The 12,686-nt window shown below is 47.0% G+C and overlaps 1 protein-coding gene across 2 annotated transcripts in view; it reads right to left on the bottom strand.

Moving 5' to 3' along the window:
- Nucleotides 1–12,686, bottom strand: part of ADCK1 (aarF domain containing kinase 1) — a 137,445-nt gene that overhangs the window by 102,498 nt on the left and 22,261 nt on the right. The window contains exons 2-3 of one of the 2 annotated variants that reach the window (XM_004010823.5): nt 11,690–11,835; nt 7,273–7,356 (exon numbers count right to left, since the gene is read on the bottom strand). In XM_004010823.5, the coding sequence (XP_004010872.1) occupies nt 7,273–7,356; nt 11,690–11,824 (219 nt within the window). In that variant the 5' untranslated portion in view covers nt 11,825–11,835. The remainder of the gene's footprint in view (nt 1–7,272; nt 7,357–11,689; nt 11,836–12,686) is intronic. The other variant, XM_027972086.2, reaches the window with a different exon arrangement.

Genomic DNA, 12,686 nt, shown 5'->3' with positions numbered 1-12,686 from the left:
AGTGGGATATAAAGAAGTGAGTGGGAATGATAACCAGTGAATTCAAGACAGTGCTTGCTGCTGGTTATACAGAAGGGAGGCTGGAATCAGGGAAGAAGTACTTAGGAGTCTACAATTGTATGGGTAAGGTATCACTTCTGAAATTGAGCAGAGAGTGTAAGGGTGGTCACTAAATTATTTTATATCTTTTTTAGGTTCTATGTTTCACTTGTTTTAATAAGATAAGAGGCATGCAGACATGGGTACTGTTTCTGGCCATGGTTCATAAGTCACTGGGAAGTTTAGGGCAGCCAAGAAGACAACTTGGCATTTGCGTGGGCTGCCTGGGAACCACAGAAAAGCCACGCAGTGGGCCCAATTTCCAGGGGAAGCACAAAGCCTGCCACATTCTCCCCCAGGGCCCCCACTAATGGAAATGGACCCCCAAAAGGTTTTCTGCAGCTCACACCAAGGCCCAACAGCCTCCTGCAATGAAATTCTCTCTGAAAGATGCTGGGGTCAGGGCCACTGCAGAAAGTCATGGAGGTTTGCAAGGTAATACTCAGAAAGGTTTGCATATACTGAAAAGGAGGTGCTAGATTCAACAGCAGACTCTGGTCTCCCTACACCACAGGCCTGGTCCTCAGATGACCCAACCAGAGCAAATTAAATGCAGCTCATGCTCCTGCAGAAATTATCACAAACTCTGAGAAAGCCAGTCATCAAGGCGGCAAGGATTCAATTTCCCTCCCGCTCTGAGCAGCACACTCTGAGGCAAAATATTCCATGATGACAAACGAAAGCAGCAAAAGGAGTCTGCGGGACAGAGTCCATGAAAACTCACTGAAAAGCACCTGCGCCAGGTCGACAGACACCGAACGTGCCATGAACAGTGGCACCACTAGAAAAGGCAACCGTGGAGGAAGCCATCCAGGCAGGTACCCCCAGCCCCAGCTGGGTTAGCAGGCCCTCCCATGCAGGGCTCCTGCCCTAAACCTCTTGGCTAGGATAGCTGCTATCCAGGGCCAGAGCTACAATGAAAACACACTGATCTTCTGCAACTGGAGATTTCATGCCTGCTCCCCCCACCAGGCTGTGGGCAACTGAAGGGCAGAGGCTGAGCCTTATCTCCCTTTAGATCCTCTGAGCCTGAGCCTGACACAGCACCTGGCACAAAGCAGGCTCGGTTAACGCCGGTTAAAATAACAGGTGGGTGGAAGAATGGTGAAGGCATGCACTTCACCATTGGCCAGACAGTCCCATGTTTCAGAGAATATTCTTACAGAGCCAGATACTGCTACAGTTCCCCTCGCACAGCAAGTAGATCTTTAAAATGTTTATTGAATTATTACACCCTCACTAAGCTGAGAATGTAAAGTGAAGTGAAAGTTGTTCAATCGTGTCTCTTTGCGACCCCATGGACTCTACAACCCATGGAATTCTTCAGGCCAGAATACTAGAGTGGGTAGCTGTTCCCTTATCCAAAGTTGAGAACGTGGTTATCCTCAAAACCAGCAGTTGTTCAGCAACTCAAGAGTTGAAACACTTTTCCAAAGCCAAGAGCTAGCATCTACTGATTCCTTTGGAGGGTCTACACTCCCCTCTGTTGGGGAATGCAAACCTCCCAATATTTGAATTAATAGCTCTTTGGTTGGTGGATTAAATAAGTAAAAGGATCCCAGGGAGAAAGCACTATTGCCCTTGTCTCTCCTCCACTGTTTCCCAAGCCTACCCAAGGCAGAACCACAGCTTCAGGGCTCCCACTAGGGGAGAAACCACACAGACATCTTTGGCTCTACTTTTTATCCAACTTGGTGCTTTCCCTGAGGTTGCAAGTGGATAAAAAGGGAGACAACCAAGTATAGAGGGCAAAGAACCTGGGACTCGGCAAGATCTGGATATCCAAGAGCAAGTCCAGAATCTGCCACAAACCTGCATGGTTCTGAAGAAATCAAAGGCTGCCTCTGAGTCTCCAGGCCCATATCTATACACTGGAGCCTTGAGCGGGCTAATGCCAAAGATGTGTTTCAATGGATCAAGTATAAACAGCCATCGCCTTACCTGAGACACTTATTCCGCTCCTCTGACCAATAACCACTACTCAGAAGTAGAGTCCATTTCCACCCCCCAAATACCTCACCGTGTGCCGTAGTTCTAAAGGTTGACAGAGTATGACTCCTTCCCCTAAAATGTAGAATTCAGGAATGCTGAAACAGTCATCCCATATTCCAGCCCGAAACAGCCTGTGTCCCTAAACAAAGTCAGGTGTGAAGGTTAACAGGGCTTAACGGGCAGCAAGGGGTCTTAAGCAAATGGACAGCTGCCTCCCCTTTTGAGGGTAAGAGCGGCAGGTGAAGCTCCTGCCCTCAAGTTTCAGGACTCGGAGGGAGCCCCCCAGAGGAGTAAGCTCCTCTCTCTCCCTTCTCTCGCCCTCCCTGTGGAAGGAGCACTCATCACTGGATTGGTGAGTCTGGCTCACCTCTTCCTCTCTCCTCCCTTTTGGGATCTGGAGCTGTGTCCACCAGCCCCTCCCTGCCCTAAAAGGCAGGACCCCCCTTGAGAGGCTTGTCCTGCCTCATCTATACCTGCGGAGGTAAGTCTATCAAATTCAGAGGTGAAGTCCACCTGCTTCAACGCAGCATTAATCAGTAATAAAGCTGACATTTCTGTTCACCCGGCAGAGTCCTGCATCTCCTTGGATCTGCTTCTCAGGCCAAGAGGAAAAGAATATTTACATCACTACCTCCTGAGCTCAAATATTTATTAACAACTATAGTAATTAATATGACACACACACACTGAGGACCTGAAGTATCCCAGGAGGCAAACCACAGGAGCCCAGTGACCAGCTCCGTAACAAGAAATTGCATTCAGGTAAAAAGATTCTCAGTCACAAGAGCAACCAAGGTCCCCTCCTGATATTAGGACTCTGATCAAGGAAGGAAAAGGCATATCCGATCCCTCTCACTCTCCTGCTCTTCCCACTGCAAACACACACACACACACAGAGATCCAGTATGCTTCCCTAGAATATATCAGGACTTATCAGGCTACAAGGAACAGAAAACTGAACTCAAACCATCTGAAACAAAAAGAGAATTTCCTGGCATAAGTAAACGAAAAGCCCACTGGTGATCTAGATTCAGACTCAGCTAGATGTGAGCTAGATGCTCCAGATGCTCTCTAGATTCAAATGACACATCCCTCTGCAATACTGATTCCATTCACAGATGGGCTTGCACCTCATGGTGCCAAGATGGCTGCCAGCAGCTCTAAGCCAACATCTGATACTCTCAACTAATCCAGCAGAAAAGACAGTGTCCCCCAAGGGACACCCCCAAAAGTTCTAGAGCTGACTGACGCTCACTAACCAGAACTGGCTGAGATACTCACCCTGGAATCAGAGGAATGGACCACACTAACAGCCCAAGTCACATGTCCACCCTGAACATGGGGTGAACCCCACTCAAACCTCACGCGTGTATGTGTGAGATAGGGGTGGTTCCCCAAAGGAAAATTTAGATGCTGCTCCCTAAAACGAGAATGATTCCTGCACTGCAAAATTAACATTCGTCCACTACACCCCGAGCTCGGTCAGAATCAAGCCAGTGCTGCCTCCTCCAGCCCACTGTCTGGATGTCGGGACCAGCAGTGACTTCTTTGTGCTTTGCTGCTGTTGTTATTTTAGTCGCTAAGTCCTGTCCCACTCTCTGGGACCCCATGGACTGTAGCCCACCAGGCTCCTCTGTCCATGGAATTTTCCAGGTAAGAATCCTGGAGTGGGCTGCCATTTCCTTCTCCAGGGGATCTTCCTGGCCCAGGCATCGAACCCCACGTCACTTGCCTGGGCAGGCCACCAGAGAAGCTCTCTTTGTGCTTTATGCACAAGCAAGTTCACACCCGCCGTCTCTGTTTATAAGCATTCTGGGCGTCAGGAGCCTGGTTCTCCAAGGTAACCAGGTCCCGTCCTGTGCCCTTACTGCATAGCAAAGTGCCCCTGTGCCCTAGAAGACACTCCTCCACCCTGGCTCCCACTCCTGACACAGAGCTGAGTCATCACGGTGCCCACCAGCTGAGCACCAACCTTAAAGTGCTTCCCGAAGTCACTGTCAGCCAGGCTCACCTAGCGCCCACACACTCTGGGACCCAGGGATGCTGGCTTGACAGGTGAGATAATTACGTCTTCCCCTTCATTCACTTCTCTATCAGTCTCGCAGACCAGAATAGATAAGAGTTCCGATGGAAGAAAACACTCCTGCGGTAGTTAGGTGTGCTCTTTCATGCCGCCCAGCTCCCCCTTCCCAGGTACACCTCCCGGGGTCCAGCCTGCACCCTGTTATCCAGCGGCAGCCACCACCCGCTGCTGATCTTTCGTTAACTGCCAGGCCGTGCATCCCTTATTGCATCCCCCCAGCTTCTCCTTGACCTGCAGCCTCAATGCTTTCCAGATGACTGACACATGAGGGCCAACTGTCTTCAGGACAACCGCTCCCCTACCCCCTCTGCAGATTCCCCAAGGCAGAGGGCTTACCCCTGTTCCCATGGCCTAGATTTCTCTGTAGAACGTGGCTCTGGTGGGCTCCAAAGCCCACACATAGCACTGCTGAGTTGGAGAAAATGGAGTAAGGGAAAGCAGGTGGCGTTGAGTCTCCCAGACTAGGACTTCGAGATCTTCCAATAAAAGCTAACATTTTATTCATTCGTTCGTTCATTCAACAAACCTTTATTTAGGACCTGCTGTGTCCTGGGTACTGTAATAGGTGCCACAGATGTTCTCTGTCCTCACGGAACATACCTTCTAGTAGACATCTGACTTACTTTTGATACCTGTTTTATAGTTACATTTATAAAAAACTGGCTCAGACACTGGCCATATAATCCTAAGTGGCATAGCCACCTGTAGCCCACAGACGAGGAACATGGCACTCCAAAAGGTTGAAAGACCTTCTTAAAGCACAAGCTCAGGTTTTCTGACTATAAACCTTACTCTTTCTTGGATGTTTCCCAAGGCAGGGAGCTAGCAGGTTACAGCCTGGCATTGAAACAGATGTTAACTCAGTTTCAGGCCTCATGGATAGGGGTAGAAGCTGCGAAAAAAAAAAAAAAAAAAAAGACCCAGTCCCAGATCTAAAGGAATTTATGGTCTAAAGAGAAAGACACATAACCACCTATCGTGCATACAGAAACAAAGATGGAGTGATTAAATCCAAGTAAGAAGATATCTCTGGAAAGATATCCAGGAAGCAATGATCACCTCCAGGCAGGAAAACTGGGTACCTGAGAAACGGGGAGAGGAGGATCATTTTGTATGTTCAAATATTATATATTTTGAATTGTGCACCACTGAATTTACTTCCAATTTAATGACACTTTGAGGATGCAATCAGCCAAATCCTGAATGTGGGAAATTTCTCAGGATAAATGATCTGGCTTCTTCAACAAGCAAATAGTTTCTCAGAAAAGGAGGGAGGGAAAATATTAGAGACTTGAAAAGATATAGAAAACATCAATCAAATGTAATATATGCACTTTGGGTGGATACAGGTTCAAATCAACTTGAAAAAGAAATTTTGGGGGACAATGAGGAAGATTTGAATATGGACTAGCTATTAGAGGTATTAAAAAAATATTATCAATTTTGTTAGGTATGATGAAAGCTGAGCACCAAAGAATTGATGCTTTTGAACTGTGGTATTGAAGAAGACTCTTGAGAGTCCCTTAGACAGCAAGGAGATCCAATCGATCCATCCTAAAGGAAATCAGTCCTGAATATTCATTGGAAGGACTGATGCTGAAGCTGAAACTCCAATACTTTGGCCACTTGATGTGAAGAACTGACTCACTGGAAAAGATTCTGGTGCTGGGAAAGATTGAAGGCAGAAGGAGAAGGGGATGACCGAGGATGAGACGGTTGGATGGAAGCACCAACTCAATGGACATGAGTTCTAGTAGCCTCCAGGAGTTGGTGATGGACAGGGAGGCCTGGCGTGCTGCAGTCCATGGGATCACAAAGGGTCAGACACGACTGAGTGCCTGAATGATCATGGCCCTATAGTTAAGGTGTTTTTTTTAAGGTCCTTGTCTATTACAGATAGATACTGAATTTTTTACAAATAATATGATGTTGGAGATTTGCTTTTAAGTATTTCAGCAAAAAATAGTAATGAATGAAGTAAATGAAGCAATGAATAAAGGGGACAGCAGATAAAACAAGACTGGCAAAATGCTGACAATTCCTGAAGCTGGATTAACAGTTTCATAGGGGTTCATACTACTCTACCCTTGTGGATGGTTGAGATTTTCATAATGAAAAGTTTAAATTAAAATTTTAAAAGTAATTATTCCAGCCGGCTAGGATGACTAAGGAGGAAAGTGTCACAAAGGCAAGGTGTCTGCGCTGAGTCCTGAAAGATAACGAGGGGGCAGAGGGCCTTCCAGGCTGAGCAAAGACACACAGATCTATCACACACCTCTGTCTATCACACACCTCTCTCTGGAAGAATTAAGATATCCATCATGCTCAGTCGCTCAGTCATATCTGACCCTGCAACTCTCTAGACTCTAACCCACTAGGCTCCTCTGTCCATGGGATTCTCTAGGCAAGAATACCGGAGCGGGTTGCCATTTCCTCTTGCAGGGGATCTTTGCAACCCAAGGATCCAACCTGCATCTCTTGTGTCTCCTGCATTGGTAGGAGGATTCTTTACCACCGTGCCTCCTGGGAAGCCAAAAGATATCTCTACTTGACCCCAAACTCAACTTACATCCCACACAAGTGCCCTCTTGCTTAATCCCCCAACTCTCTGGGACATGCAGGCAGAGCACCAAAATCAACTACCGTCTTCCAAATGAGACCAGAGTGTGTGGTCGACAGTGCCACTCAGAGGCCTAGCTAGAGCAGGGGTAGCCTTCAGAGGACAGGAAAGCAACGAACCTCTTTCCATTGGGTTTTGCCTGAAGAGGCAGTTTGGAAGCCAGCTGAGTTATCAGGGACAGCCTGCCTTCTGCCCTCCTGAGTCATCGCAGACACTTGCGTTCCCCGGGAACACACACCCGCCTCCCCAACAGCACCTTTTAGATTTATAACCTGAGAACCAGGGGACCCAGCCTCATGGCAGCCTAGCAGCCCACCCCCTGGGCGTTAAAACAGCTCCCCTCCTTCCTCCCAAGCCACCTGCCTCAATCTCCAACCCATCCCCTGCCCATCTCCAGCTACACACCAGAAGCTTGCTGGCTTTGCAGTCATCTCTGGACTTATCTGGCCCGGCTCAGATGGGTCCCACAGGTCCTTACCTTGGATCGAAGCTGCAGGTATTCCTCTGAGCCATAGGGGACACTCTTCAGGGATGTAAGATAGTCGTAACTGATCACAGCCGTCTGTGAACCAAGAAAGAGGAAGGCTTAGCACCAGACATCAAATATTACTCCACTATCCAAGGCCCGCATCACCAGGCCCCTGACACAGGTGGCATGTTCAGAGAAGCAATCCCATCTCATAGAGGCCCTGCCCCCAGATTCTGGTCTAGCTGGTTTCTCCCTATCAGTCAAGGCTCTGCACAAATACCACCCCTGCAGAGACCCTCAATCTAAAGAGACCCCCACCCACTGGGAACTCCCAATTATTTATCATGACAAACCACCATCCAAGGTTACCTTGCTCATTGGTTTCCTTGTATATGGTCAGTCTCCACTTCACTAGAAATTAAGCTGTATAAGCACAAAGGCGCATCCTTCCTATTCATCATCGTATCCCCTGCATCTTTCACAGTGCCAAGTGCCCAGGTGAGTGCTCAACAAATACTAGTTAGATGAATGCTGTTGGATAAACTTATCCCATCTCTCTGTATCACAAATAAACACCATTTCATATTTATGCTTGCTCTAACAGCATAAGTTTTAAATCTAGGTCCCTTGGTCAAAACTCCGGAAGAGGTTCCCTTATGTTTGATGAATCAGAAAGTTACAGGCTCCCAGGGATCTCAGGTACAGAGGAGCCTTGAGGGTTGCTGAGCCCAAACCTTCCTTTTTAGAATTCAGCAACTGAGGCCCTTAGAAATTAAGGGGCTTAACAAGGCTGATATTAAGAAGAGTCCTTTGTCTATATTCCCAAATCCATTCCTTTGTCTATACTCCCAAAGTTTCATTCCATTCCACATATACTTACTGAATACCAGCCGCTAGCAAGACCCGGCCTGAGTGGTCCACAAGGATAATTAAGACCAGAGCCTGCATTATGCTCAGTGAAATAAGTCAGACAGAGAAAGACAATACTGAATGGTATCACTTAGATGTGGAATCTAAAAAATGCAACAAGCTAGAGGATATAAAAAAAGAAGCAGACTCACAGATGTAGAGAACAAACTTGATGGTGTGGTCACTCACCTAGAGCCAGACTGCAGTGTGAAATCAAGTGGGCCTTCAGAAGCATTACTATGAACAAAGCTAGTGGAGGTGATGGAATTCCAACTGAGCTATTTCAAATACTAAAAGATGATGTTGTCAAAGTGTTGCGCTCAATATGCCAGAAAATTTGGAAAACTCGGCAGTGGCCACAGGACTGGAAAAGCCAAGTTTTCATTTCAATCCCAAAGAACAGCAATGCCAAAGAATGCTCAAACTATCATACGATTGTGCTCATTTCACATGATCACACAGTAATGCTCAAAATCCTTCAAGCTAGACTTTAGCAGTACATGAACAGAGAACTTCCAGATATACAAGCTGGATTTAGAAAAGGTAGAGGAACCAGAGGTCAAATTGCCAATATCCATTGGATCATTGAGAAAGCAAGGTAATTTCAGAAAAACATCTATTTCTGTTTCACTGACAGTGCTAAAGCCTTTGACTGTGTGGGTCACAACAAACTGTGGAAAATTCTTAAAGAGATGGAATACCAGACCACCTTACTGTCTCCTGAGAACCCTGTATGCAGATCAAGAAGCAACAGTTAGAACCAGACATGGAACAATGGATCGGTTCAAAATTGGGGAAGGAGTATGTCAAGGCTGTATATTGTCACCCTGTTTGTTTAATTTCTATGCAGAGTACATCATGCGAAATGCTGGGCTAGATGAATCCCAAACTGGAAATAAGATTGAAAGGAGAAATATCAACAACCTCAGATATGCAGATGATACCACTCTTATGGCAGAAAGTGAAGAGGAACTAAAGAGCCTCTTGATGAGGGTCAAAGAGGAGAATGAAAAAGTTGGCTTAAAACTCAATATTCAGAAATTGAAGATCATGACATCTGGTCCCCTCACTTCATGGCAAATAGAAAAGGAAAAAATGGAAGCAATTTTTTCTGGAGCCCTAGATTTTATTTTTTGGGGGCTCCAAAATCACTGCAGACAGTGACTGCAGCCATGAAATTAAAAGACGCTTCCTCCTTGGAAAAAAAGCTATGACCAAACCTAGACATATTAAAAAGTAGAGACACATTACTTTGACGACAAAGGTCCATCTAGTCAAAGCTATGGTTTTTCCAGTAGTCATGGACAGGTGTGAGAATTGGACCACAAAGAAGGCTGAGCGTCAGTGTTGAAGAACACTCTTGAGAGTCCCGTGGACTGCAAGGAGATCCAACCAGTCCATCCTAAAGGAAATAAGTCCTGAGTATTCATTGGAAGGACTGATGCTGAAGCTCCAACACTTTGGCCACCTGATGCAAAGAGCCAACTCATTGGAAAAAACTTTGATGCAGAAAAGATTGAGGGCAGGAGGAGAAGGAGGCAACAGAGGATAAGATGGTTGGATGGCATCCCCAATTCAACGGACATGAGGTTGAGCAAACTCCGGGAGACAGTGAAGGACAGGGAAGCCTGGTGTGCTGCAGTCCACGGGATTGCAAATAGTCAGATGCAACTTGGTGACTGAACAATGGCAGCGGGGAGAGGGAAATAGGGAAGGGCAGAATTGGGGAAGGGGATTAACAGGCACAAACTATCAGGTATAAAATTAGAAGGATATATTGTGCAACACGAGGAATATAGCCAACATTTTAAAATAACTATAAATGAAGCATAGCCTTTAAAACCTGTGAATCACGATATTGTGCACCTGTAACTTATATAATATCCTACAGCAACCATAGTTCAATAAGAGGATTTTTTAAATATCACTCCCCCTCAAAAAAAAAAAAAAAGACCAGAGCCTGGATCTTTAAAGAATATACAGCCCAGTGAATCTACAATAACCTCAATAAAAATTAAAAAAAAAAAAACTAAGCCAAACAAAAACAAAAATCAAGTGCCCTAAATGCAATGTGATATCCTGGAGTAGATCCAGAAACAGAAACAGCATAAAACCGATCAAATCTGAACAGAACCTGGAGTTTAGCAAATAGCAATATACCAATGTTACTTTCTTAGTTTTCATAAATGTATCATGGTCACGTAAGATTATAATATTATGGGAAACTGGATGAAGGGCATATGGGCACTCTGTACTATCTTTCCAACTTTTCTATAAACCTAAAATGATCCCCAAATAAACCACTTATTTAAAGAAGAAAAGAACGCACAACCCAGCAGCTGGTTTATACAGCACAGACTTATACCTTCGTATTCCCTCTTCTCTGACTATGCAAATTCCTAAGGTTCCATCCAACCCCGCTTCCCCTAAGACATGCATCCTGACTCCCAGCCCACAGGACTCACTCCTGTGTCTGAGGTCCCACAGCAGCCATCACCTGAGTCACGCAGCTTGACACAATCCCGGGCTTTAGACTATTTTTCTGACCCATCCACGTGTGGACACTCCTCAACCAGAAGCTCTTTCAAGACAGTTCGGTTCTACCCCTGAAGGCTATAAGACAATGTTGGGCTCAGAAAGGGCCCCTAGCAAGCACGTGGGAATCGTTGCATATTCCATGGCCTGTGTGTCTATTTGCTTATCGTGAGCTATGATAAGTTCCAGTTTACCTTGAGGAACAGGCCCCATGTCTGAGCCAGGCTGGGGAGAATTTAAAGGAATGATCAGACGAGAGCCCAGACAGACTGTGCTTCGGAGTATATATCTGCACCAAGGGGAGGGACGCATGAGCTCATCCTACAGCAGACCACGGAGGAGAGGAGGCGCGAAGCGTGTGGCCACCTGCCCACCACGGAGCAATTACACAGCGCTGTCTGGAGGAGCCGCCTTCAACAGAGGTACAGAGGGCACCATCACACCAGAACATGACGCTGAGCCACTGGAGAAAACCTCCAACAGTCGAATATTCGGCTCTGCTTCTCTTAGTCTGGGGCTTGGGGCACATCCCCAAAGTTCTTTCAGGCCCCGACACTCTGAGTGTGAGCCCTGCGTCCGTCATGAACCGTTCCTAGGAGCTCACTGGAGGCAGACCAAGTTTTCGGCTAGGATTTAAGCAAAGCTGCAAATGCCTCTTTCCCTATGTGTTTGCCGAGGAGACCGCCTGATGAGTCGATCCCTAAAATAAGATATGGAAGGTTCTGCAAAGGTAACTTTCCAGAACAGAGACCCTGGGCAATCCCACTCTATGTTTAACTTCAGGATGGCAGAGGTTGTGTGAACAGGGACACAGGGCAGCGCGGGGGGCAGTGCACCTCCATGGCGGTGCAAATGTGTAGTGAGGGCTTCGCACATGTGGATCGCCACATATGTGAGACTGGCGAGTCCATCGGCCACATGCATGAACGCCTGCAAGCAGTGCTGCAGTCCCTCTGCCCCTCCCGAAAGGAGAAGAACCTACCGTGGCCACTGCTCGGCCCACCCTGACAGCACCAAAGTCGCTGGGGTCCAAGTACTTGTTGCTGTAGAGGCAGATGCCAGAGGCAGCGAGAGCCACACTAGTCCATGAGGCGAGCTTGAGAGCCCTTCTGGCCATGTCCCCAGACCCTGCAGCGGGAAAGCAGAGGAAGGGGAGCAGTTAAAGAGTGTCAGACGGAGCCAAACTCAAATCCGGGCTCTGCAACTTAACAGACTGTACGATTTTGGGGTCATTTTCTCAACCTCACTGCATCCACATTGCCTCATTTGAGAAATGTGATGATACCTACCTCAAAAGTTGCTGGGGAAGCACTTCCCTGGTCGTCCAGTGGTTAAGAATCTGCCTGCCAATGCAGGGAACCAGGGTTCGATCCCCAGTCCTGGAAGATGCCGCATTCCAAGGGGCAGCTAAAGCCCATGTGCCACAACGACCAAGCTGTGATCTAGAGCCCCAGCTACTGAGCTCACACGCCGCAACGAGAGAAAGCTCACGCGCAGTGACGAAGACCTAGTGCAGCCAAAACAATATAAACTAAAAACTAAATTTCAAAAAAACTAGTTGTTGGGAGAAAATGAGATCACATGTATGAAATGCGGAGCGCAGTATCCAGCACAGGTCAATGCTCAAAGCCGTGCTTCCTTTCACAGCACCAGGCACTGTGCTAGGCACTATGGAGAGAGCCAAGAGAACAAAGTTCTTAACACTCTAGAGGGGGTGGCAGACCATAAGGTATGTATTAGAAGAACGGCAGGCAATCAGTGCCAAGAAGAAAATCAAAGCGGATAAGAGAAAGGATGATGAATATGTAGTCAAGCATACTGCTTTAGATAAGAGAAGCGAGAGCATGGTAACTTCTGTTCCCTGAAAACTATTATTACACCACTAAGCTCGCACAAGCATCGTCAGCCCTCTTGGCCCAGGTTGGAAGGGGCCACCGCCAAAACGGCAGTTGCTCAGAAGCTGCCAGGTAAGCCCTCCA

Source organism: Ovis aries, chromosome 7, assembly GCF_016772045.2.
Source record: "Ovis aries strain OAR_USU_Benz2616 breed Rambouillet chromosome 7, ARS-UI_Ramb_v3.0, whole genome shotgun sequence".
Taxonomy (NCBI): Eukaryota; Metazoa; Chordata; class Mammalia; order Artiodactyla; family Bovidae; genus Ovis; species Ovis aries.
Note: the sequence above shows the minus strand (reverse complement) of the source record. Positions and strands in the feature narration are given on the sequence as shown.